At 38.0% G+C, this 26,795-nt stretch overlaps 2 protein-coding genes and 1 long non-coding RNA gene across 4 annotated transcripts in view; 2 read left to right on the top strand and 1 right to left on the bottom strand.

Moving 5' to 3' along the window:
• Positions 1-1,179: 1,179 nt before the first annotated feature.
• LOC140166136 (uncharacterized) lies at positions 1,180-6,741 on the top strand. Its single transcript, XM_072189521.1, has one exon. It carries the CDS (start codon positions 1,786-1,788, stop codon positions 3,319-3,321), a length of 1,536 nt encoding a protein of 511 aa, XP_072045622.1. The 5' UTR covers positions 1,180-1,785; the 3' UTR covers positions 3,322-6,741.
• Positions 6,742-7,698: 957 nt separating this feature from the next.
• LOC140166137 (uncharacterized) lies at positions 7,699-8,723 on the top strand. Its single transcript, XR_011860816.1, has 2 exons — positions 7,699-7,910; positions 8,365-8,723. It is a non-coding gene; the product is annotated as an uncharacterized lncRNA (long non-coding RNA).
• A 6,739-nt stretch (positions 8,724-15,462) lies between these two features.
• Positions 15,463-26,795, bottom strand: part of LOC140166135 (TPR and ankyrin repeat-containing protein 1-like) — a 34,715-nt gene continuing 23,382 nt past the window's right edge. The window contains exons 20-25 of one of the 2 annotated variants that reach the window (XM_072189519.1): positions 23,686-26,471; positions 22,879-23,043; positions 21,427-21,459; positions 18,709-18,794; positions 17,889-18,060; positions 15,463-16,878 (exon numbers count right to left, since the gene is read on the bottom strand). In XM_072189519.1, coding sequence (XP_072045620.1) covers positions 16,673-16,878; positions 17,889-18,060; positions 18,709-18,794; positions 21,427-21,459; positions 22,879-23,043; positions 23,686-26,471 — 3,448 coding nt within the window. In that variant the 3' untranslated portion in view covers positions 15,463-16,672. The remainder of the gene's footprint in view (positions 16,879-17,888; positions 18,061-18,708; positions 18,795-21,426; positions 21,460-22,878; positions 23,044-23,685; positions 26,472-26,795) is intronic. The other variant, XM_072189520.1, reaches the window with a different exon arrangement.

Genomic DNA, 26,795 nt, shown 5'->3' with positions numbered 1-26,795 from the left:
CTGGATTAGAATAGATCCCAGATTGCAAAGACTATGGGATTGCAGCTTACTGCACAGAATAATGGTCAATTTGGTGGCACATTCTGTTTGTGACCCCACCACATTCACAAGACGTGTAGAGGCCTATTATACTCAGCAGTGAAAACGGTGGTTGTTTCAAAAGTGGTTCATTGATATGCAATACGATTTGAACATGTTATCAATAATCTGAGATATATGTGCTTGAAAAAACCCGTGTACGTTTGTAAAGGAGTGGTCGGTTAGTGTGTTGAAATTGTTTCGCACGCATATTCATAGTACTGTTGGAAAGCACATCATTTCACGATCATATTTATGGTTTAGGTTTAGGTTTAGGTTTTATTAAACAAATACATGGCAGCCAAAGGCTGAATTGTGTGCCGTTGAATACAAAAATACATTTAAAAAAATATAAATATACATAAATACAATATTATTCAAAAACAGACCAAGATGAGAGATATCAAAATGTGAGCAACCAAAACACAAAACACAACCAAACACACCAAACAACAACTTTGGTAGGAGTCTGAGGAGAAAGAAGAATAAACCAGAGGCGAGATAACCTACTTATTGAGAAGCTGGATATAGTAGGGCACCGGACTGTTGGCGAATCTTTCTGTGCGCATTGTCAGCCTGGTAAATTCATCATCATTCCTAAGACTCCTACCATGGACCTCCTTCCTTCTATACGAGGGAGAAGCCCGCTAGTGCGTTCACAAGAAGGAAGCGACTGAACAAATGTAAGGCAATGACTTTCCCTCCTAATGATATAATAGCAAACGATGATGTTTAATTTTTAATCAGTTTATTTTGCCTGTAAAATTACTAGCTTAAACAATTACTAACTAGCAGAAATTGTTACGAATTGAACAAATTTAAATAATTATAATTTGTGTGATTAATTTACAATTGGCAAACCAAGCAACAACTATTGTGAAGTGACACCATCTGGCAGAGCAAAACACGCAAATTCACCCAGCGCATTAAAAACAAAATTGTATAAAACGGTAGGTACAATTATTAAAGCCCTCAAGTTCCGTCAAGTTCACAATCATACAAAACTTTACTTTAACAACAGAATAATTTTCTGCATGCTTTCACTTACAACAATAGCCTGATATTTACAGACGGATGACGTCAAGTCAGTTTTTTGGGGTCATTTGGCACGGTAGCCAGCCCAGTTTTACAATCAAAATATTTCTGATAGTGGTGGCTGCGAAATGGCGTTGTGTAATGATTAAACAACAATATACCTATGAGAACTTCGATGGTTATGCATTTTTGACGAACTTCATGAATCGTTTTGGGGACAATTTGCAATATATCCATTCTGTATAGGATACATGACGTTGGGATTCATGGGTATCACCTGTATCTTATGTAAAACAATCTGAATCTGAAAACCAGAAGTACAATGTGCAGTGACCGTGAACTAGATATTCACCATGCTCACTGCAAACGAATGCGGAATTTGGATTGCTGATGGCATCATAATCTGTGAAGACATCAAGTAAAATTCGGTACATGTCGAATTTTTAGAAATGTAATGATAATCAACGCCAAGGTTTAAGTCAATGATGACCTTGAACATGTTGAATGTGGCAATCACGGCTGATTGATACCAGAAGTACCTATTTGATACCAATATAAAAAGTTATATTACCACTTCGGAATATTACAGTATAATCACACGTAAGACATGCGTGGTATTGAAGTTTAATTAAGATTTTTTGAAGAAGAAACAAGTTTAGTGGTCAGATTTGAATGTCACACTGTGATAGCAGTGACTCTCGTCAAATAATCATGGAAGTTCTTGCAAGAAGTCGATTTTGGTATATAGCGATATGTTTAATAGCTTTTGGATCTTGTCAAATCGCTGGTGGAGTTTCCACAAGTATTGAGGTAGACCCAACGGGAACAAATGTCATAGAAGGGACAAATATCTTTCTTAGATGTACCGCGAGTAATTTCAACTCGAACCATGTTCTATCTTGGAGTAAGAATGGAGAAAGAATTACACGAAATGACATAATTCTAGATGATGAATTAAAAGAACAAGTAGAAGCAGTGGAATCCAATTCCTACTTTCATTTTGATTCCACCGCTATAACTACCAGCGCGGAAAGTTTCATAAACTTTGCATCTATAACCAAACATGATACGGGTACTTACGAGTGTGATATATACGAAGCGGGAACAGGTGATGTTGACATCCTAGTTACAATATCTGACGCAGTCGATATTAATGTGTTGTATGATCCATCCCCTGAATATCCAGAATGCACTCCAGATACCGAGGTCTTCATAAATATCGGACAACCGCTAGTTTTAAAGTGTTTGAGTGAAGAAGGAAATCCTAAGGTAAATTTAACTTGGAAAAGAGACTTTGTTAACGATAATTATCAAGATACTGAGAGTGTTTCTGCGCATGGAGCTGGTTTTGTCAGTTCAGAATTTGTTATACCAAGGATATCCTTAAGTGAACAGAATGCTGTATTTAGTTGCCGAATTGTCGTAGGATCCGACCCGTTAATGCCGCGTAGATGTTCCGTAAGAACGCATGTGATTTTACCTGAACCTTTGATCACAATCTCACCACAAATAGCCATGGTTTTCATTGACGAATCTATTCAATTTACTTGCTCTTCTTATCTGCCGATGAACAATCTGTTTTGGTCGACAGAACCTAAAGATATTGAAGATTACGATATTCAGCTCTCATCTAACAAACAAGTACTGACAATCAACGATATCACAGCTCACGACAATGAGTCTTCGATATCGTGTACCTTCCAGTTCAAAGACGACTGGATTCAAGTCACTGCTGTTCTGTATGTGACTGAAAAGATAATAGAAATGACAAATGGAACAACTCCAGCTCCAGATGATTCAAGTATGGATTCTTCTGGCTCGTTATCAGTTGGTTCTGCACTGGGTTGGATGCTTGCCTTTATTGTGGCAACTATTATCGCCATTGTGGGTTTAGTCGTGTGTTACCTCAAACTTAGGTCAAAATTTAAAAGTTCAGTTACTAATCGAACCAAAACTCCATATGTTATCAATAGTATTAATGTTGACAATATAAATCCAGTACAGGGAGATGGCTATGACACCATGGGAACTGGAAACTATGCACCATATCATCGTCAGCAACGGCCATTATCGACACTGGAAAATCCTGAATATATGCGTCAGGAGGACTATGTTGGCGTACCTAGTAGACCAATTCAGATCAGGACAATGTCTCATGTTAGTCAGGCAACTACGGTTGAACCAGATTACATGCATGTTGAAGCCTAAAGATTTGTATTTTATTAATGAAACATTATAGCCAACATATTTCCACAGAATTTGTTTTTAGTGAATAGATACAGTTCAAATTAAATACTAGTATTTAAACTTTAAACATTTTAAGTCTCTTTAAAAGTGTTTAAATGCAAAACTATTTTTGTGATACTGAAGTTAAGTTCATATGTGCTGTATTAATCAAACAATTGAAAAATGTTAAACCAACTTTAAGTACTGGAATTGAAAATTCACGAGTAACACATATCTTCAAAAACGCACTGATCCAACCGAAGGTCATCAAAGCACAAGTTCTTCACAACATCATTGCTTTTTCTGATGAGCACGGTTGTTTGACGGTGATCATTTATTCATTTTTCTAACAAAACATTATTATATAAATGTTCAATTCTTGACCTGAACAATACCAACAGCTATCAAACTAATAAACTGTACTTACACATATATTTAGTAGCAATTTTTAACATAGGTTTTCATTTCTATATCAAATTATTCATCTTTTTGTGCTTTTTGTGGTAATTTTAACCCTATAAACTGCATATTTGTGTGGAAATTGAGGGCGCTATTTACATATATTTTAAATTTAAATCAGTCAAATAATATGAGTTATCCTTTACATTTCATGATCAAGTTTTTTGAAAATTTCCGTTGAAAAGTCTGTTTGCTGATGTTCTAATAGTAATACCATTAATTACAAGCGCCATCATTGTTCAACTTTTCTTACAAATGATTCTACAAAATGCGATGCTATTTGAACGTTCAATTCCTGTGCTGAAAGTCAGTTAAAACATTTTTGAATTATATTTTGAGAATTCAGGGTGTCAAGCTTTCGCCAGGATTTGCTCTTACTTCTTCAGGACAAAACTATTAATCCAGTGACAGAGCAAAGTTTTTCTTTGTTCATTATTGTTCACAGGTAGTACAAAATGAGATTCCGAGGGGTATAAAATTGCCACCCCTCTGCAATTCGAGATATTCATTAAGATCAAGATTAATCAGGGGGTCAAAATTCAAAACTGGTAAAATCTTGTCCACACATGCCAAAACCATTTCTCTGGATTTAGAAAATAAAGTAAACAGTTGAAAAATATCTTTAGATTAAAAGGTATGAGGTTATTGGTCAAAATGCTATTGTTGATAGCTGAATCAACATCTTGGTCTTCCACAACTGTCAAATCACTGGACTGGCGTGTGACCATTAATAAGGACTCAGTGGCTATTTTGTGAGCCGTGTAAAAATGCAATTGCGTCAATTAAATAACATGAGAATCGCATGTTTCACCACTTTCTTTACAGTAATTGACAGAACGCCTTGCAGGATTGTTCGGCAACCGTCTTAAGTACCAAGCAGAATGGCCCCTAAGACATTGGAAGATCTCCTGATCTAACACCTCTGGATCTCCTGCAGACCTGATAACTCCAGAGACACATAATTGCAAACATGGCATTCTCAAGCAGGACAGATCTCTCGTGAACGCCATGTTGAGGAGAGCTGAAATCTGCATACAGAGGAATGGTGACCATGTGGAAGACTAAGAATGTCAATCATAATTACTGTAAAGAAAGTGGTCAATCATGTGATTTTCATGTTGCATTGATTTTAATTGACGGTCCTTGGTCCCTGGGCCTCAAGGAAGAACAGATGATTAATTGTGTTTTCAACTGATTGAGTGTCCCAGGTTAAAGAAAAAATAAAACAAAACAAACAAAACAAATTGACTTTGCGCAACTGCATTTTTACTTGGCTCACAAAAATAGCCACCGAGTCCTTATCAATGGTCATGCGCCAGTAATTTGACACTTGCGGGAGGACAAGATGTTGATTCAGCTATCAACTGTAGCATTTTGACCAAATACCTCATACTTTTTAAATCTAGTGGCATTTCAAAACCGTTTCCTTTATTTTGATACCCACTGTATGTCGTTTTTCCCCGAACACCCACTTGGTCATTGCAGATGTTAATATCATTAGACAACCTGTTCGTGAAAATCGAACAAGAATTGACCAAGATATTCGCCTCCAAACCTGAAAATCAAAAGTTGCAATTTCAACAATTTTCAATGGGAAAGCTTCGTTGTACTGCACACAAGCACCACGGGCCAATCAATAAAGCACACAATGTATCGTCAAATTTGCAACTTTGATTTTGGGGTTTGAGAGTTTGGAGACGCATATCTTGGTCAATCTTCATCAATTCTTGCTCGATTTTCACGAACAGGGTGTCAAATGAGAAAGCAAAGTCCAATTAACAAAATGTATATTTCAGAATAATCCAAAATTATCAGGTTGTTGAACAGCAAGGATGACTATAACTGACGAGTTTCTTTTTGTGCCTGATGTACATCATACTTTCTAATCCAATAGTGGCATTTTTCAAACTGTTTTACTTTACCCATCCCCATACAGTGCGTTTCAAAGTAATTTTTGCCCATCAAAGAACATACTGTTTTGGTACGACCAGATGAGGAATTTGGGAGGAGTTGCACGAAAATCAGAGCATTCTGACTCTCTTAAAGGCTTAATGTACGATTTCCTTCAAATTTTAACGTGTAACGGTAACGTGAAAAAAACACTGCTTGTTATTTTGGCCGTTTAACACGCAGTTCTATGGGCGGACATAAAATCATAATTTCTTCAATTATGACTTTATGTCGAACTTTGCTGTTTACCTACAAACACAACAAATTTGGCTGATTCCATTTAGGTGCAAGTTGTGACATGTGTAAACACTACAAATATGCAAAAAAATCAGGTTTGAAAAAAATTAACCAAATTCATATTATAAGATCGTACATTATGACTTTAATCCAGGATGACCTTGAGCCATTATAAGCTTTGAGACGTAGATTGGGTAATACCGGTATATAGTTTTGATACAATCAGAACATTTCCAAATGTGATCCCTGCATAAACATTTCTCTCTTATATAAACAACATTTCCCAGATTCTCACCATAATTACGATTCTACTGACAATTGCTTCATTACCAGTTTTTCCCCGATTAGAACATCTTTTCCCCCACAACTACCACAAGAATATCCGTATATGGGGTGTGTATGTAAGGCAATTATGCTTTTGTTTGCAAGGGGTCTTACAAACTTAAGCTATGTGATAGTTTTCAACAGGGGCCTTACACACTTAAAATTATGTGAGTATTCAATAGCGGCCTTACACACTTAAATCATCATTCTGAACACGCAATGTTACTAATTTTCATGCGAATAGTTTATTCTTTTCAGCAAATACAAAATGTTTTTATATGTTAGATATCTCCTAGATGAATGTTGAAAACCATTTTTGTATTAAATGAAAGTTGTTGACTGAACTAATACAATTTTCTGCTGACACTAGGTATACTAGTCTAGTCTCAGATCTTCTGAGATGTTTTATAGAGCACTGGCAATAAAAATAAACAAAAAATAAATAAACTGAACTAAGCTGCCACTGAGTTTAATAACTATACAGAGTTGTTTTGTGAAACCATATTTAACTTCATTGGCTCTACATTGTGAAAACTACTACAGGAACACAGGGAACCTTTTATAATATATTTCACAAAAAAACTAAGTTTAACTACTATTCATGTGATACACGTTTTATATAAAACCACAGGTCTCACAATCAGTGGCGTAGATTTCTTTTTGACATTGGGGGGGGATGGGGTTGGAAACATTTTTGGAAATATAATGAATGCAGTACTTTTTTTGCGACAGAATAAGTTCATGGTGCAAATGCGCGAAAAATTTTGCTATTTTGAAGCTAAACTGATGAAATATGGTGCAAAAGCGGAATAAATGCTCGTGAAGCGCGCGAAAATTTGCACTTTGGGGGCTAAAATGGGCAAATATGAGGTTAATTTGATCAGAAACCCATATTCAGGCATCAACATTGGGGGGATGATTGTATGGAGCATCCCCCCCCTGGTAAAATAATAAATCCCCCCATCCCCCGGGATCTACGCCTATGCTCACAATTCTTTTGCACTTGATTTGCCAATGTGTGCACCTTGTTAATTGCTTGAAAAGAAGCATTATTATCTCGGGTAATAGATGCAATGTAGCTTGTTCAACAAGGGCGGTGCCAATATTTCATTGTAAGAACCCAGGTCATGTTAGGGTTCATGTGATGCCAAGTAGCATGCACAACAAATGACAGTCATCATAGGCTATTTATTAATAAAAGGCACTAAATTTAATGCCCACGTGACCCATGGGCACAGCCATACCAAGACCACCAGTAGATGTGCTACAATGATAAGAGATGGGAACTTTCAGACATATATCATAAAACTGCTAAAAATGTTTACGGCAACTTAATTACACATTGAGGGACTCTGGTTTTTAGTATGTTTTCAAGAACTAAATTTTGGAAGTTTTTACTGACGGGAAAAAAACCTGTCTATAGGCTGTAATGTCAGTGCCCACCTGGTCACGTGGGCATTAAATTAAGTGCCTTTGTTTTAATACCATAAGATGACTAAATGAGGTGCCAATATTTCATGTCACTACTTTTATCAGCTAATCATGGTCCATCAGTACAATGCTATTTTGGCTAAAAAGTGCAAAAGAATGGTTCATACTGGGTATAATCAGGCTAGCGGCACTCTGTACAAATTGCCTATACCGATTCCGAAGACAAAAACCTGTGGCACAGTCGCATCCCCTGCTTTGTACATGTTTCCGAGGTCACGGTATGTCTACGTGACAAACACTCAGGGTCAGAGAACAGCGCAATCTGTCTGCTGCCAAGAGCCGTAATATATTTCTATTAGTCACCTTTTTGTACCGTTACGCAGAGCGTGGCGTCCTGCACAACAACAGCGTAATGGCATATTGGCTCCGCCCAATGAACCACATACATCCAATAACATCGCCTTTTCGTAGCTACGTCACATTTAGCTCATTCATATCATTACATATTCATAATCACCTTTCAGGATTTGTGGCGTGACAAACAGACTCTTATACAGGTATCGAGCTCACGCTGTCCTCACTTGAGTGATCGATGTAGCGCCTCTCTTAATTATGTACTCTCAGGTATAATTTACTACAAATCACTCATCTTTGGAATAGTTTATTTATAAGCTTTTATAGTCAACTGACTCTTGTCTGTTATCAATATATCAAATATAATATCAAAACCTCAACATAATACCCTAAAAACTCGATAGTTAGCATATGTGCTTACTATCAGGTGCTTTTAAAACATGCAAACATGAAGAGCCCCATCCACAAAAGTGTAAAAGGTTTTGAGTAAATCATCGATACACATAGTTATATACGAACAAGTAAACCTGCAAATGTGTCTCAACCCCATTAGCTCAGTTGGTAAAGCACCTGACTTTGGTATAATTTCCTGTTTTCAAAAGTGCTCGATAGTAAGCACATATGCTAACTATCAAGTTTTTACGTCAGTTGAAAAAACAACAACAGGAAAATAAAATTTAAACAGAAATGTTCACTTTTTTAACATTTACTTATATTTTTACCTTTATATTTACAAACAAATGAAGCTTTGTGTGATAAAGGCCTCATACTGGCAAGACACTTACAAGTTGGCTCGCACATTCTTAGAGTTTTACCGCCAAGTGCATAGAGTTCAAAAACGGAAAATTATAAGTCAAATTACAGATAGAACAAGATTAACAGTTGCTTTAGAGCTATTATTACAATATTTTTAAAGAAAATCTTTGGCTACTACTTATTTAACTAGCACAACAAATCCTAATTAGCACAACAAATATGTGTGACTTCTTCTCTGAAGCTTCATTGAAAGTTTGAATATGGATGATATTGTATAGTGGGAAACCGTGAATTCAAGAAATTATAAAAGTGTTCAGAAAAGTTAAAATCACAAGCAATTAATACTGCTAAAATATTGCTAGTTACCCCCTGTTTGTTCACGAAATATGGGAAAATATCTACGGTCCAATGCCATATTCCATGAAGCCAAAAATGTTCACATATTCCGTGAGAACAAACTGGGGGTAACGATTTTATCTTTTAGTAAACATGAATTCTATTATCTTCTGACTTGTTCGTAAACTTTGCTGAAGGAATTTAGTTTGATAACCTTGTTGAAAAGTAGGCCAGTTTCTTCCTTGCTTTTTGACAGTGCAACCATGGAGTGTGTGAAGTATGCGCCAGTCTTAGGATATCAGACATACACATGTTAGAACTACGCAGGTAAACGGGAAATATTACCTGCTTGTATGTATACCCCTGTATACTAATAAGGATTATGCAGGTAAATACAGATTTTTATCCAAGTGGTGTTTGACCAATGAGATTACAGAATTCTTATCAACTAAAGGATAACTTGCTATACAGTACAAATGCAACTAGAACATAAAAACTTTCATGCATTCGAAGTTGTAGACAGTACAAAGTTGCATTAAAGTTTATCCAAATTTAATTTGGTGCTAGACTTGGACAAGTATTAGATCCAACAGAAAAACAAACAGGTAAAACCTAACTGCACTTTGTCAAGCTTTAAGCTCATGAGTACTGTTGTTTAAATGTCATTTTTTCATCATCAACATCACACAGTTGGCGTATTGTTGTTTACAATGGGTACCCTACATACAAAGAAGTATCACTAGAGTCAAAAGGGACTTATTTCCAATGACACAGTTAGATAATCTCCACAACATTGAATAATCGTGTTGTCAAATTTGTTTATTTTGGTACCATTGCTGATCAGATGACGGAAGACTCAAATTAAACGATCAGATTGAAAAATTACAAAACATACTGAAAATAAATGGTTTTATCCAGAATAAAGCAATTTGCTTTCTAATAATTTAAAATGGAAACAATACTTGTTGTTCTTTTATGAAGAATTTCATTGTTCAGGTGTCTTGTGGTTAAGGTTTCCAAACATTGTATCCCTATGAGATAAGATCACTAAATGCCAAGGGGGTAGCTAGAGGGGGCAAGGGGTGGCATGTCATGGGCACTTTGTTGGAGGGGATGCCAAATCTTATCAATTTATTTATATATGGCCATTTATCCATCAACTGATCAATTCAGCATCCTTCCAAACTGCAAAAGTTTTCATGCGTTTTGCGCGCATTTCAATAAATATATATATCACCATTCCCCCGCCTTAGAGAAGGGGGAGCTTTCCCTATCCTTGCCACAAACCCTAGCTAAGCCCCTGCAAAATGCCAGTTATGTTATGACTCAGTGTCATCAAATCAGTACTCTCAAGAAGTGTCTGCTCTACTTGATTACTGCTCAAATTGAAAAATACCATTTATGAATGAGCAAGAAAAATCCTACAATTAATGAGCACTTAACATTTTTCCTACACTTGAAAATCCAATCTAATATTAACTCACAATTCTTAGCTATTAATTACTTAATTTCAATCCTATAAATGCATCATTTTGTATACAATGCATCTCTTCACAGAAATATATGATTAAATATCTTACATTACAAAACAAATTAATAGATAGAAAGAATTAATAACTGATATCATTATCATACTTTGGCACATAGCCATTTTGGCACACATAAACGAAGTTAACTTACAAATAAAAAAATAAAGATACTCAAAATAAAACATATCTAGCTTGTGGAATGATAAGCATTTTATTGTGATATGTCACAAAAGACGATGAATATAAAATAAAGCAGGGAAAAAAGACAAAGTTTGGAAAAAAAGTGAAAGAGAAGAGTAGGAGTAGAGGTGGAAGAAAAGAACAAAAAACCTAAACACAGTGATGCAAACATTCCTACAATGATATTAGTTCACATTCATCCACTGAACATGAGATATTGTAGTCAACATTGGGACACATGTGTACGAGTGTGCTGTCTGTCATTGAAGTTCATCTAGGAGAGTGCAGACACCACATAATAGGATAGTGCATTATTATCATGCTTTTGAATTACATTCTATCTACTAAACATTTTGCTTACATGAGACATTGAGGTCAACACTGTGGCACATGTATACCAATGTGCTATATGTGTCTGTGTCAAAGAAGTTCAACTAGGAGAGCTCAGACACCACATAATATATGTGACTGGACACTACGAATGAGCCGTAAAGTCGGCAAATTGTATTCTGAGTTACAGTGTAAAATATGTGTAAAGGTTGTATTCATAGGTACCTTAATTGAGTGCGACAAGTATCTCATCAAACACTGTTTAAACCAATCAATAATCCTATTGCTGAAGAGGATAATAAGCTTCTACCTATTTCTATAGAATAGTTCTTGTCTTTGTTTGCTTTGGCTAATTCTTGTTCAAGTGGTGGATAACAAAGCATTGTATTTTGTCTAGGTATGTATAACCAACAATTAACAATGAGAGGACATTACTGAATCTTGTTGACTTGGGGCTGATTTGAAATGACTGCCAATTATGACTGTTTGATATTTATTACCAGAAATGTGCAAAAAGAGACACATGTAGAGCCAAAAAAAGGTACAATTTGTTTGAAGGAACAGAGTTCAAGAAACCATTACCCCGCTTCTGGATATCGTTTGAAGTCAAATTATATACTATTTTAAAGCTTATGATATATATTTTCTAAACACGAAATAAAACAAAATTGACCGGGGGCCGACTTTACGGCTGATTCGTGATGTCCAGTCACATAAAGGAGATGGCATTATTGTACTGTCAAGCATGGGACCAATATAGTGTACATGTATCTCATGCAATTCCAAATTATAATTGGCATCTTAAAGTTTTGTAAGATTTGCAGACATCATTACACATAGATCACTAACATTACACACACTTAAATCAATATTGAGGATAAAGTTTCCTGTGCAGTGGAAATGGATGCGGTAAGTATACATCAATGACGTAGAAAAACATAGATCGCTGAGCTCGAGCTGGTACGTTGCCGTTTCATTGACAATCACACACTGAATAAGCCAATATGAAATGAAGGGACCTAACAAAATCAGCATCAAATGCAACTAAAACTAGAAACCACAGTTGTGTTTGACCAAACACGAATATCTATGCCCGTGACCACACCTAACCCCCTTCCCCTATAAAAAAAAAAAAAAAATATACTCCTTGGTATCAGCTTTAAATGATAGGCCTATAAGTATCATTATCATAGCACCTAAAATAAAAAACCGCCCAATTGGGCGCCAAATGCACAAATTAATATATGCGAGGATCGGAAATAAACGATGCAAGCTCGAGAATTTATAATTTAAATGGTGTGATTGGGGCTCGAGCAAACTGGCATATGAAAATATTGAAAGAGAAAAAATCAGGACTCGCGGGAGATTGAACCCGGTCGCTGGATTACCGCTATGCTACCTGAGTTCACAGTCGGTACTGGGCAATCTCAACTTAAGTCCCCATGATAACTCTCTCATTGTGTCTCAGCGGCCAATTATATATTAAATAATGAAGAAGGAGGCGGCCTATATGCTTCACCCTGTTTCGCATTGTAAGACAATGCGAAACACAAATTAATATATGCGAGGATCGGAAATAAACGATGCAAGCTCGAGAAATTATAATTTAAATGGCGTGATTGGGGCTCGAGCAAACTGGCATATGAAAATATTGAAAGAGAAAAAATCAAGACTCAGCGGGGATTGAACCCCGGTCGCTGGATTGTCGGGAGGGGCTAGGCTTGGGCATCGTCAGTCTTTCGCATATCGCATCGAGGCCAAAACATATTCACGATATCACCATCCGACGATATTTTTATCAATACATGCATGCATGCCATATCAGAAGTTCAAAAGTATAGGCCTACGGGTGCAAAACGGCCCGGCAAACAGTGAAGCATCAAGTATACAAATAAACAAGTACAAAACATACTTCAATCCACTGCCATCGTTCAAAACAGCTTCTTTATATCTGAAACGTTATTAAAAACAGTATGAATTCAACCATTTGCCGCTATTTTGCATTGCATGAACATTGAACATTTCGTTGGTCGATCGTGGCCTCCTGAGTGGATGGGAGACCACTGCTGCCCTCATACACATTGAACATTTCGTCGGTCATGGCCTGCTGAGTGGATGGGAGACCACTGCTGCCCTCATACACATTGAACATTTTGTCGGTCATGGCCTCCTGAGTGGATGGGAGACCAATTACACATATTGCCCCCTGTAGCTCATGACCTTTGACCTCTGGGGTCGGGGCTACTCTAGGAAATTTCTAGGGGTCATGGGCCATCATTATACTAAGTATGGGCCCCGAGGCTACTTTAGTTCTTGAGCTAGAGGAGTGCAAAGGAAGCGTGAGAAGAAGAAGGAGGACTAGATGCCACAGTAATGTGTTTTACCAAACACGAATATCTATGCCCGTGACCACACCTAACCCCCTTCCCCTATTCACAAACGGAAACTTGGTGAGCAGGTGAGCACCATGTGAAAGCACTTGTTTTAAGCTTTCAGTTGATATACATGTAATGCTCATAACACTGGACTGGCCCACACTCTCTCTAATACCCTACCAAGCCTTCACTCTCTTTTATGCCCCCATCCGACCATCACTCTCTCTAAAACACCACCAGACTGGACCACACTCTCTCTTATACCCCATCAGACCCTCACTCTCTCTCTATACTCCACCAGACCATCACTCTCTCTGAAACACCACAAGACTGGACCACACTCTCTCTAATACCCCACTAGACCCTCACTCTCTCTAATACCCCACCAGACCTTCACTCTCTCTTATACTCCATCAGACACTCACTCGCTCTAAAACATCATCAGAATGACCCATACTCTCTCTAATACCCCACCAAGCCTTCACTCTCTCTTATACTCCATCAGACACTCACTCGCTCTAAAACATCACCAGACTGACCCATACTCTCTCTTATACCCCACCAAGCCTTCACTCTCTCTTATACTCCACTATACACACACTCTCTCTAAAACACCACCAGACTGGACCACACTCAGAGTCTCTAATACCCCACCAGACCCTCACTCTTTCTTATACTCCATCAGACACTCACTCGCTCTAAACATCACCAGAATGACCCATACTCTCTCTAATACCCCACCAAGCCTTCACTCTCTCTTATACTCCACCAGACACTCACTCGCTCTAAAACACCACCAGACTGGCCCACAGTCTCTCTAATACCCTACCAAGCCTTCACTCTCTCTTATACCCCATCAAACCCACACTCTCTCTAAAACACCACCAGACTGGACCACACTCTCTCTAATATCCCACCCCTTAACCAACCGCACCACTTGTCCCATCATGACAACCTTTTGAGGTGGTCCAAAATCAAAAATCAAAATGCCTACACATTCCCTTTTAAGGGAGTTTTTGTCAAGTGATCAGTTTCCTTGACGTACGATTCAGACCTTTATCATTGCAAACACAGGGAGCTAACAAAATACTACCTATTGCGCTGCACTGTGTTAATAGGTCGTACCTATTTTGCTTTTTAAAGCCTTTAGACTTTGACCTCTGGGGATGCGGCTAATATAGAATACATCAAGGGTCATGGGTCATCATTTTACCAAGTGAGAACCCTGAGGGCACTGTAGTTCTTGAGCTAGAGCTGTTTGAAATTTTACACATAGTGCTCATTGTAGCCCATGACCTTTCACCTCTGGGGTCGATGTTACTGCAGGAAATATCTAAGGGTCGTGGGTCATCATTGTACCAAGCAAGAACCCCGAGGGCGCTATAGTTCTTGAGCTAAAGTGGTTTTAAAAATTTACACATATTGCCCCCTGTAGCCTGTGACCTTTGACCTCTGGGGTCGTGGCTACCATAAGTTACTTCTTGGGGTCATGGGCCAACATTATACTAAGTATGAACCCTGAGGGCGCTATAGTTCTTGGACTAGAGGTGCTTCAAATTTTACACATATTGCCCCCTGTAGCCCATGACCTTTGACCTCTGGGGTCGGGGCTACCCTAGGAAATTTCTAGGGGTCATGGGCCATCATTATACTAAGTATGGGCCCCGAGGCTACTTTAGTTCTTGAGCTAGAGGAGTGCAAAGAAGCGTGAGAAGAAGAAGGAGAAGTCGAAGACTAAACACAACAAATACAATATCTATGCCCACGGGCATAGATAAGAAGTCGAAGACTAAACACAACAAATACAATATCTATGCCCCGTTTACACGGGCATAGATAACACACGGGCATAGATAATGGACACTGAATTTACTCTAGCATGTATGGATTAATAAAATTAAATAAATTACTTGTTTTAGCATATTCAACTTTACTGTGTACCATTTTTTTATCAAAAAATTGCTGAATAATAAAAGCAAGCACGCTCCTAAATCTAGTTCACTCGCCCGTTGCCATGAGGGCTCTACAGGAACGGCGACTGAAGGCGAAATTTTGAAAAGTGGTAGAGTTGTTTAGCGTGGCAACACTGGTAATATACGAGATTCAGGCGTGCTTGCCTTTATAATTCAGCAATTTTTTAATAAAAACAATGGTATACTGGGAAATTAAATGCGTTTTAATACATGATTTGTTCAACTTTGTGTATTTATACACCACCCAAACCGGCTTCACAGATTCGGCGAGCAGGGCACTCTATCCTTTCTACCTCATTGGTATACATCTTACTGGCTTTCATTGTGAATTTCAACATTAACCAGTCTTGTAGTGTTAAAGTTTCCATATTCTGCCTGGCATAGTCCTTACAAGTTAGTGTGCACAGAAATCTTAACCTCAATAATGTTCGCTCTAGGTATGTGTCATAAGTATACTTGTTACATCTCCATGTGTAACACACAAACATGGAGGAGTCTTGAGTTCTCCTGATCTAACCACATTGGTCTGTGTATTTATGTGTAATATGACTGCTGCAACTAAAACACTATTTTGTCACTCTCTCAAGGAAGACAAAAATACTGCATAATACAGAGATCTTGATCAAATAGAAAGTATAAGCAGGTAGAATAAGAAATTAGGCTAACATGCAAATAAACATTTTGTTTATAGTTACATAGTAGTATTAAAAGAAAACAAAAACTAGTGTGAGTGGCACAAATACAGCTGCTTTTTTAAAGCACACCAAGTATGAAAAATATTATCTTACACCTACAACTATGGACCTAAAGATTATCCCCTCTACTTTTTAATTGAAAATAGGTCAAAAACTTGCTATTTACTCTGTTGACTTTCATACACACATCTGACAATTTAAGGCCACACTATTTTTTATGAACTTTGAAGCATGTCAATGATACACGTACATGTAGTGTGGATGACCATGGCTTTTGAAAGTTTACATTTACTAATTGTGTAATCTAATGGTCCATGATTTATGAAGAAACCCAACCCCTACACACTTTTCCTCCATTATAACTTGAATCATTACGCTTGAAACTAAATTTATATATGACAATCTTAGCGGCGCCTTGTCCTTGGGCCCATCCACTTGGACTTCTGTTTTCTCCTTTGTCTTGTAGCAGTTTGAAATCCTTTCTCTGGTTCCTCAGTAATGTGGAGTAGGTCATCCTCTTCATCTCCTTCAAAAGCTCCCCTGTCTGCTGAACCAGGTTGCTCATTTGATGCTTGCTGGTGAGGTAATGCTTGTTGGTTTCCACTTCCATCTGTAATGGAACATAATGCAGAAAACATGAGCAATACTATTCTCTGCCTTAATATTCAATGGATTGAAATCAAACCATATCATAGTCTAAGACCATAGGATGTTTTGATATCAGTTTAACACTACACCAGTGTGTTGAATTAGCGGATTTACACTCTTTAATGAATAAGAAGTAATCATGTGAGTATTATTTTCATTAGGATTACACAACATCAGATTTTGTAGTAGTTGACGCACCAAATAGTCATGACAATGACAACTATTTGGAGTCAAAATATGAATGAAAACATGTTCATACATACTCGCTGTAAACAGGGTGCGTGATTGGTCAAGAGCCAGGCATAAACAAGGTTAATGCCCTGTCGCCCGGTGTGCGATCGCAAGGTAGGGAAAATGAAGGAAAATCCTATTTTTTAATATTGTTACTTGTTATTTTTTGTTATTATTTTGATGAAATAAGAATCACAAAATGTTTTGGTATGGACGAACAGGGTTCATTCATACATTTTCATGACTAAACAGTTGTTTATGCCCTCGGCCCTTCAGGCATAACAACAACTGTTTATCAAGATAATATATGAAAGAACCCCTAATTAAGGTATAATAGTCAACAGAATGGTTGGTGCAAGAAACTTATTATATAAATGCCCAAAACATTGAACATTGTGCTAGTTATGACCAAATATTCATATTACGTAGAAAAAGGGTGTCAACTCAAAACCCTTACGGTTACTGCTTGAAATGTTCTTGTTGTTTAGACATGTTTAAATGCATTTGGACTATTGTCATAATAAAATTTTGCATTTCCATATTATGATGTATTTTTCATAGACTCAACCAGGGGGGGGGACTCAGCGGTATTCAGACCTTGTGTAGAGGCGTGGGGCAGGGATACAGTCAATTCCAAAAATATTGTTGTTTCAAGCAATCCCCTCCATAATTTTAATTCCAGAAAAATACAGAAAGTGGAATTTTCAATTTTATCACTACTCCCTACTTTTTGTTTTTTACCTTGCAATTCTTGAGCAGGTGTCTCCAATTCTGCTATGACTTGTCTAGCAGCTTCTACAGCAGTACATAGTTCTTTGACAGGTACATCTAGAAGAGCCAGCTGCTCCCATGCATGACGCTTTTGTATGTCTTCCATGACAGTGTAGAGTGTGTAGCCACAAGAGGTTAAACGCTGAAAAAATAAGATCAAATGTTTTGCAATATGTTTATGAGACTTTGTAACAGAAGATTCACATTTTGATACACCTTGTGGGAGGGCAGGGCTGCAAATTGGTGAGAATCACAATCAATTCTCGCAACAATTCCCGTAAAATTAATTTTGGAGAATCAACATTGATTTTCCTAAAATTATCCCCCCCCCCCGGAGCATATCAAACTGTTATCTAGAGAGCTCATCATTAAATGGAAATGCTAAAAAGATGGATTTGCTAATTCAATGAAAAATTACTGCATGTGTGATAAGATATGTCACTGACTTTGGCAAAGAAAATGAAAAAAGTTTGGAAATTGTCTGGAAAGGTCTTGGCCCTCCTCGGGACGCCCCCTAGCTTTTGGTATTTCCGACTTTTGTTTTCAGGCTGCATATATAGCTGTTGTATCAACCATAATTTGGGGGGGGGGGGGGTGGGGGAGAGGACAGACAGCTCATTGCAAATATGTTTTCAGGTAAAAATGGGATGGAAAAAATGTGTTAAATCAGTTCTTTTTGGAAGCTTTCAATTTGCACCCTTGAAGGACGAATCTGGTTTTGTTTCTACTAAAAGTTATATATTATTGCTGCTGTATTTTTTGCAGGATTTGGGAGTAATAAAATACATACCTCACCAAACAAATCTATTCTCTGCTTGTTCACTTCATCTTTGACTAAAGAACCACTAGCGAAGGAACTTTTGTAGTGCAGGGCATCTGAAATTCAAATAAAAAATATTTAATGCCTGTTTAGGGATACACAAACCATTACAGGTCTTTTGACAGCTTCTAATACTAGAAAACAAGTTTGATAAAAAATTGCGATATCCATCTCAGTTTGGGGACATACTGTACCTCCGGATTATTGTATGTATCCGTCAAACTGATTCAAAGTGGTTGTTTGCGTTCTCAGTGTGTGTAACGCATCACATCAAAAATGTGCCCTAAGCATTGCATGTGCACACCTTTGTAATACTAAAGCCTTTAAAAGATGCAGATTATTGTTTGATTCTGGGCTCTTGCCGATTGCGGTACACTATTTGCCCTCCATGAGGAGCAAACCAATATGGCAGATTTACCATAGCATAAACAGACAGGGCAATTTTGAGTTGGTACTCTTTGGGTTTAATCTCTTTGGAATTCACCGACTCCTCAGAATTCTTAAGACTCCCCATAAAATTAGATACCCCAAATCTGTGAGTTCACATGATCCATTTTTATTATTTCAATATTGGCAGCATTTAAAGCATGTTTATGAGTACCCAATTATTAGGCTTCTTTGTTTCAAATTCATCTGTGCAAATTTGGTTTAGCACAGGAAAAATCAGCAATAAACTAAAATTGTTTAAAACACAACAATCTATTAAAGCAACTCAACCCATGCAAACAAACCTAGCTAATGCTGTAAGAGTATTGGGATTTCAAAGGCAGGGCTGCAAATTCAGAGTCGTCTGTGAATTCACAGTGCCCCAAAACTGATCTTGGAGGGAATCTGTAAAGGAATATTGCAATTGCAGGTCTGTACTCCCCATTCCAGAAAAATGCAGAACTAATTTTTTTGGATTAAAAAAATTATATATCCAGTTTTGCCAAATGAAACATAGCTTAATCCTAATCCTTTAGGTAGTCCTAACTGGCAATAAAAGTCCAATTTTAATATTTGGTCAATTTTTGGAAATAAGGGCCAAAAACATGCATTTTCAGGGTGTTTTTCAACCTTTTTCGTATTCTGTGACAATCAGGCCCAAAGACTTGAACAAAGACTAATTTCAAGATGTGCATTCTAATTTTTGGAAAACACATTTTCCAATCTTTTTCATAACCATAGCAAAACTAAGATATAATATTAAAATTATGAGCTAACTCTGAGCCTATACTCAAGATTTTGAATGCTTAGACTTGTGCCAGGTCTTACAATTTTGTCACTACAATTGTAAGAAAACATGCAAAATTGCATGTTTTTGGACCATTTGACCTCAAATTGCAAAAATATTAAAATTCGACTTTTATTGCCAATTCGACTTTTTATAGGACTAACTAAAGGATTAGGATTTAGCTATGTTTCATTTGGCAAAGCAGGATAATATTTTTTTAATTCCAAAAAATTAGTGCTGTATTTTTCTGGAATAGGGAATACGTCCTGTGCATTCAGGCCAAAAACAGGTGACATTCTTTTTTTCCCCTTCATATTTTGACCTAAATTTGAATAACACAAAGCCTTGTGGTGCTGAAAGTATATTATATGAATTTCTTAAGAGCCTCTTAATGCAATTTTTTAACAATCTCTGGATATTGTCAAGGCATACACTGGTTATGATATCACAGCAACCTTCTGTTGGGATTGTGAGCATTTATAGTGACACCAAATGATACAAGACCCCATACATTTTTACCAAATTTACCTTTTCGTTAGATCCCATAAGCCTTTGCGGGTAGATCTGAGATGTCGTCATTTGACCGCATTTGAAAGCCGTGAAGTTCTCATTATAACGGTGTGTGCATCGGTGTGACGACATCAGAGGTCTACCTGCAAAGGCTTATGGGATTTACTGAAAAAGTGAATTGCAAGGAATATAGGCCTAGTCAGAGAAAAGCCACACAAGAAATTGCAATAAACACCCAACCTCTTTGCTTTCAGGTTTACAAGTATATATTTCATGCAGCCATACAGAAATTCTGTGGGAATTTGCTATATTGGACTGTCACACATCACAGGTGATGCGGGGTCATGAGATTAGCCAGGCATACAGTGAGATGTGTAACAAGTTAAGCATGGCATCACAAGCAATTCAATGGGGGTCATGTTCCAAAGAAGGTTGGGAATCCTTGGTATAGCACACTACTAGCAAATACTATGAAGTGGAATTTATACCATGAAATGAATTTAGGTAAAATATATATATATTTCCATCTCCTCAAATACATTATCAATCATGGGCAGATGGTAGTTATACAAAGATTACTGAAAATGGATTTTTACATTAACTTTTAATTGACAAGAAATCAAAAGCGAGAAAAGAAAGTACTCCCAAAAATATTGTGCTGATTGATTGATAGTTAATGAGCCAAGACACCAAATTATGATCAGGTGCATAAAAAAGGAAAATTCTACAGAAATATGCCACAAAGATTAATCATGCACAACACATCTCTTTTAGCTCATCAGCAGCAGCATCAAGATCAGAGTTGTAGATATGGTGGACGGCGAAGCGGTGGGTGGTGGAGCCTGCCACTAGAACTTAAAGAACATTTGAAATTAAAAACAAAGATGATATAAAATAAAGCAATGAATATTACTTTGTGAACACTGCATACATTTAACTAGAAGCCAATCTGAGACAATTCTCACCTCTTTGAAATATTTGTAGAAGTCTATGGCGGTCTGTAAGAATAAGTAAATTTTGAGTGTGTTCTTTTGTACATGTATAATCACAATAGAAATATATGTTATGCTGCAACTTGATTTTTGGATCCCAACACAAAGCCCAGATTAAGAATGCTACATCACCAAATTGGTCAGTCCACCTGTCAATGCAGCCAAGTCAATCAATTTTCTTTTAGTGTCTATTGCCAATAAGCAGGCAAGTTGCTTATTATTATGAATGACAAATCCATTTTACAGGGAAAAAAAATTGGTGTGCCAATTGAGGAAGAAGACAAAAATCAAACATAAAGAAACGTAATGAAATAAGAAAAAAAAAAAAAGTGGGTGAGGAAGTGGAGATTAAGACCATACAAGAGGAGGTGTATCCTTTGTGTTAGACTATGCCATATTCGATTTTTGATAAATAAAAATGTTATTAATCATGATGAACACATTCATTTGAACTCGAAATTATACTGATATTTATTACATCAAAATACTAGTATAAAATGGTCATGAAAAAGTTTATATAATTATATTTGTGACAGTAAAAGTAAAGTATACGTGAGGCTTATATTATTGAATGCAACATATCATAATGGCATAATTATAATGGCACTTCAATACCATGAATACTGAACAATTCTAATTTTAGAATCTGCCCGTTTATTATCCGAGTTAAAAATCGACTATGGACTTTCACTTTTAAGCAGAACTTTACCCCGGGACTTTGTTCTCTAAAACACACTGTCAATCATACTTGTTTATCAATCAAATCTAACCACAAGACTAAGCATGGTGGTACAATCACGCTAGATGCGTGACGTTCATCCATCAACTTTCGCGCAAGCACAAAAGCGCCGCATTCCCTAGATAGTTGTGTACCATGTATAGTTAATGGTACCAGTACGTGTCGGGAGGATTTAAACAATAACAAGATCTGGGCGACCAATCACAAGCCAGATTCATTTAAAGATGCATTACATCATGACCAATTTTAGTTAGGCCAGAAATTGGCCTAACTCTCCATAGAGTCCCGTGTTAAAAATGTTAACCGCAAGTCAAAGTCAGTAGTCCACTTGGGAAGCTAACAAACAGAGGGAGTACGGTGACTGAAAAGATCAGATGTGAAAATCTATCAATTGTGCACAAATAATTGAATCAGAGTTTTAAGCTTAAATGTAATAGCCAGAGTATGCACAATTGGCAAGTGGACTACGGAGAAGTCTACCTTTGTGTAAGAGAATACCAAACAAATCCCAACTCTAATCCTAACCCTACCCTAGCCCTAACACTAACTCTAATCCTATTAATATTTTGTGCTCTCTTACACTAAGGATAAACTCAAGAGGAGAGAGATGGTGGTAGAGTAGAGACATGGAATGGGAAGGAGTAGGAGATATTCTATGATACTCAGGAATAATGGTGTAAGATTACCTCTTATAGCAGGGTATACTATCTGCATCAGGTACTTTTTGTATTTGTTGAAGTATATCATTCTATCCTGGTGTTCATTTGACTTCTCATGTTCCTCTTTACTTGGAGCAGCATCAATAGCAGCTGGTATGATTGGAGAGGCTGGTCTTTCTACCACTGGGGTAACTAAATAAAAGAAAATAAAAAGATTTAGGTTAGATCAGTTTGATTAACTTTTACACAGCTATAATTATCTTGACAATCTGATTGGCTTATCCTTCTATTTGAGCCGTGTTATAGCTCACAATAGATGTGAGCGTACTACATATGACAACTATGCGCAAATATATAAGCATCACACAGCTGCAGTGGTCACATGCGCAAGCACAGTATTTTGCGGATTTGAGCACAGGAGTGAACTTGATAGATTTTATGGTCACAAACTCACAAAAGTGGACGTAAATTACATCTGAACATAATTTTAGGGTTGCTCTACAATATATGTATCCATCACCTGATGTAACACATAAATATCATTATTTTTATGTGGACCTTAATGGCGTATGTAGGACCTACATATAGTCAAAATACTGACACGAGTTGCTAACTTTTGTCAAATCCCTTCTCAACTAATAATAAGTGCAAGACCAGCTGTAAAGTGTAAGTATATACCAACAATTCAAAATCACATTTGACCAATATTGAAGCCAACTTTCACCTGGCTGAACATTATCATTAGCATCGATATTTACGGACATTATAACCGAGGGAAGTTGATCTCGTGTATCAAACATGATACAAACAATCTCAAAATAACATGTTGCCTACCTGGTTCCCCTGTGGTCTCATCAAGCTCCACATCTGTTGGACTAGGTTCATATTGGTAGCTCTCTGCCTGCCCCTTCCCTTGAAGCGTCACATCATTACAGATAGTACATACACTCTCATTGATGAAGTACGCCAGCAGTGTGATATCATTGACCCAATGCTCTGGCGTCCCTAGGACGGAATCTGCTTCACTTTTTGCTGCTTCTCTGCTGATTCTAATAGTGAATTCTACCCCTCTTGAATAAGCTTCCAGGGCAAATACGCTTGCTGCTCGTAGTAATTTCAATTTCTTAAGGATCTGCCGAGCCCATTCTTGGATCTTGTTGGCTGCCTCATCTTTCTCCTGCTGTTCCTCAAGCTGCTCATGTGACTGTCGCACCCTTTCAGCTACCTCAGGAGAAATCTCCATATCTTCTTGATCAGTACCTTTGGCTTCCACTCCTTCCTCATCCTCCTTTGGACGAGATGGAACATTCTCAAGAATCTCATATGGGATATCGCTGAACTTGTCAGGGTTGAGCTTTGAGTAGATCAGACCAGGCCCACCTATATACTGAACATACTCCTTCCATTCACATTGAAAGCAAAACTCATCTTCTCTTCCTTGCAGTAAGGTTTGCAGAGTGACCAAGGAATCTCGGAAGCTCTTAGCGGATTTCACCGACTCAAGGGCTTTGGCTAAGCGTGGGGGATAGTGTTTCATTGGGATAGTGTTGAGTAACTGACGAATGTAAGTACCATCCTTGTCAGTAAAGGCTGACCCGACATTACACAGTATGACCAGGGTGAAGACAAGTGAACGCTCTGCTTCTCCTGACCTGATGCAAGATTCATCTTTGAATGCATCACCAAGAATGTTGAAACGTTTGAACTTTCCATAAGCGCAGACAAGATCAACCATGTACTCCAGTTTTGGGAAGATTGTTTTCAGCAAGGTACCATGCGTGGCCTTGACTTGTGATATGGCACTGTATAAAGCAGGGGACTTAAATCTATGTGAGCACAAGGCATCATAGAAATTCAGCTGCGCTAGGTAGCTTGCTGGTATAACGACAGGCCATCTTTCCACCTTGGATATAATGGCAAGACAGATGGTAAGCCAAAGCTCTAGAAGGGACACAATGTTCCTGATGGATGGGATGAGTGGCTCAACTGGGTGTGTTGCTATAGCTCCAAGGAACCGGTTGAATGAAGAAACAGCATCAATGGCATCAATTCTCTGAGCGGAGTATAGCTTGGCAAAGCTTTCAAAGTACATCTGCATATAGCTCATATACATATGTTTGCTTTTGCCTTTGTCAAGTCGTGGTATTCCGGTTGATCTAACTGAGCCTGGCATACGCACCATCCCAAGAGGGGGCTTTACACCCTTCCATGTGTCGCTGCAGTATTTCTCCTCCTTAGCAACCCATTCTTCCATCACTTTCGTGTTCTTGTCAAACAGACGATGGACATTCCACACTTGTAACCACACATCTGTGTTAGCGCGGCGATCCACATCTCTGTCTCCTTTGCGAGAAAACGTGTCAGATGCTTCATGTCGAGACTTGACATACCACTTCATTTGCTTTCCCACAGCTTGGTGCTGACAGATAGTGTTGAAGAAAGTTCTGGTGGCTCCACCTTTCTCACTGACCTGCCTTGGATGGCAATGTTGGCGAAACAGGAGATTATACAAGTGTGCACAATTTCTCTTTTGTTGCTGCTCATCCAATACCTTCGACAGCTCTTGGCTGAATGTTGCCATATTGGGAAGCTTCTGTGCTTCATTGACAATGTCATCTAGGAGCAGCAGTGATACGACATTGTTGAAGTATTCTAGAAGTAATCCTTGGGGATATGGTCCATGTCTGTGTTGGCATGATTCTGGTCTTGAACATTCCAATCCAACTACATACTCTGGACATTGCTCTAGCTTGTCGCTCTCATCTCTGCTGGTCTTACGTAGACACTTCACCCAGCGAGTAGCCATAGGGATAAGATCATTCACTATAATCTTACGATGCATGGTCTCCAAGTTGGCTTCTCCAGGAACCACCTCCGTCAACAATTTCTGTACACGTGCACCCTCATGCCTGTTAAAGGACACTCTACTTGCCTCTCTAGACTTCTCTATACCATAGAACTCGTCACACAATGCAGCAAGTCGTTGTTCTTCAAGCTTCTTAGGTTTCGCCACTGCACTAATGAGATTAAACAAGCGCTTTAGGGGATCGAATACTGCCCTCATTGTGTTATACTTTGGCAAAGCCAGGCCACTCAGGAGACTATCCGCAGCATGAATTTCACCAACAGCATTTACAGCTTTTGCAAAATCCTTCCTTGCCTGCTTCACTATCTCACTATCTTTCTTCAACACACCCAGCAACCAACGGGTTTCAGCATATCTTGAAAGGTCCTTGGTTTCTTCAAACAACTCCAGGGCTGCAGTTAACATCTCTTCAACCATTGTGGCATCATTACCTTCAATGGTACCTTGCATCAGCTTGCGGGCACGTCCCAAATGGCATTCTGCAATGAATTGCGGCTCATCAGACCTATCCAACAAGTCGCATGCTTCTTCCAACTTCCCTTGTGACCTTAAGATCTTGGCAGCTTCAAGGAATTTTCCATCATCCTTGAGGATATCAACAGCAAGATGGTAGAGACCTTTATTCTTGAGGAAGTTGATGCGTTCCTCAAACTTTGGTAGCTGAGTAAGGGCGTCCATCATTTTCTCCATGTTTCTTTGCTTGTGGTAGTAGCTGGCAGCTTGGAAACACAAGCTTTCCACTGTATCAGCCGCCCTGTATATAAAGTAAACCAATATATTCAGTGTCAACTATCATTGTATTAGTAAGAGACTCAGAGAGGAGTCAGGAAGTGAAGATACGGAGAGAGAGAGAAGGGCACACAGGCTAAGAAAGAAGTGCAAAGAAATCAAGAGAGAAAGAGAGAAAGAGCAAGACAAAACAAAATACAACAGGAGAGAGAGTGAAAGTGAGACAGTTACAATGAGCTTTTATACATGTCAGCCATCTTGATACTGAAATGAGGTTTTCCGCACAAATGCATGGACAAAAGATCACTTTTGGCCTTTGCACTTTTCATTCACACATTTTTTATTAGGT

The sequence above is a fragment of the Amphiura filiformis genome, chromosome 12 (genome assembly GCF_039555335.1).
Source record: "Amphiura filiformis chromosome 12, Afil_fr2py, whole genome shotgun sequence".
Lineage (NCBI taxonomy): Eukaryota > Metazoa > Echinodermata > Ophiuroidea > Amphilepidida > Amphiuridae > Amphiura > Amphiura filiformis.
The sequence above is the reverse complement of the archived record's forward strand: the minus strand, read 5'-3'. Positions and strand labels throughout refer to the sequence as shown.

Bases quoted from the DNA above. Each gene is read 5' to 3' on its own strand.
- LOC140166136 (XM_072189521.1), top strand. From the start codon at position 1,786: ATGTCACACTGTGATAGCAGTGACTCTCGTCAAATAATCATGGAAGTT.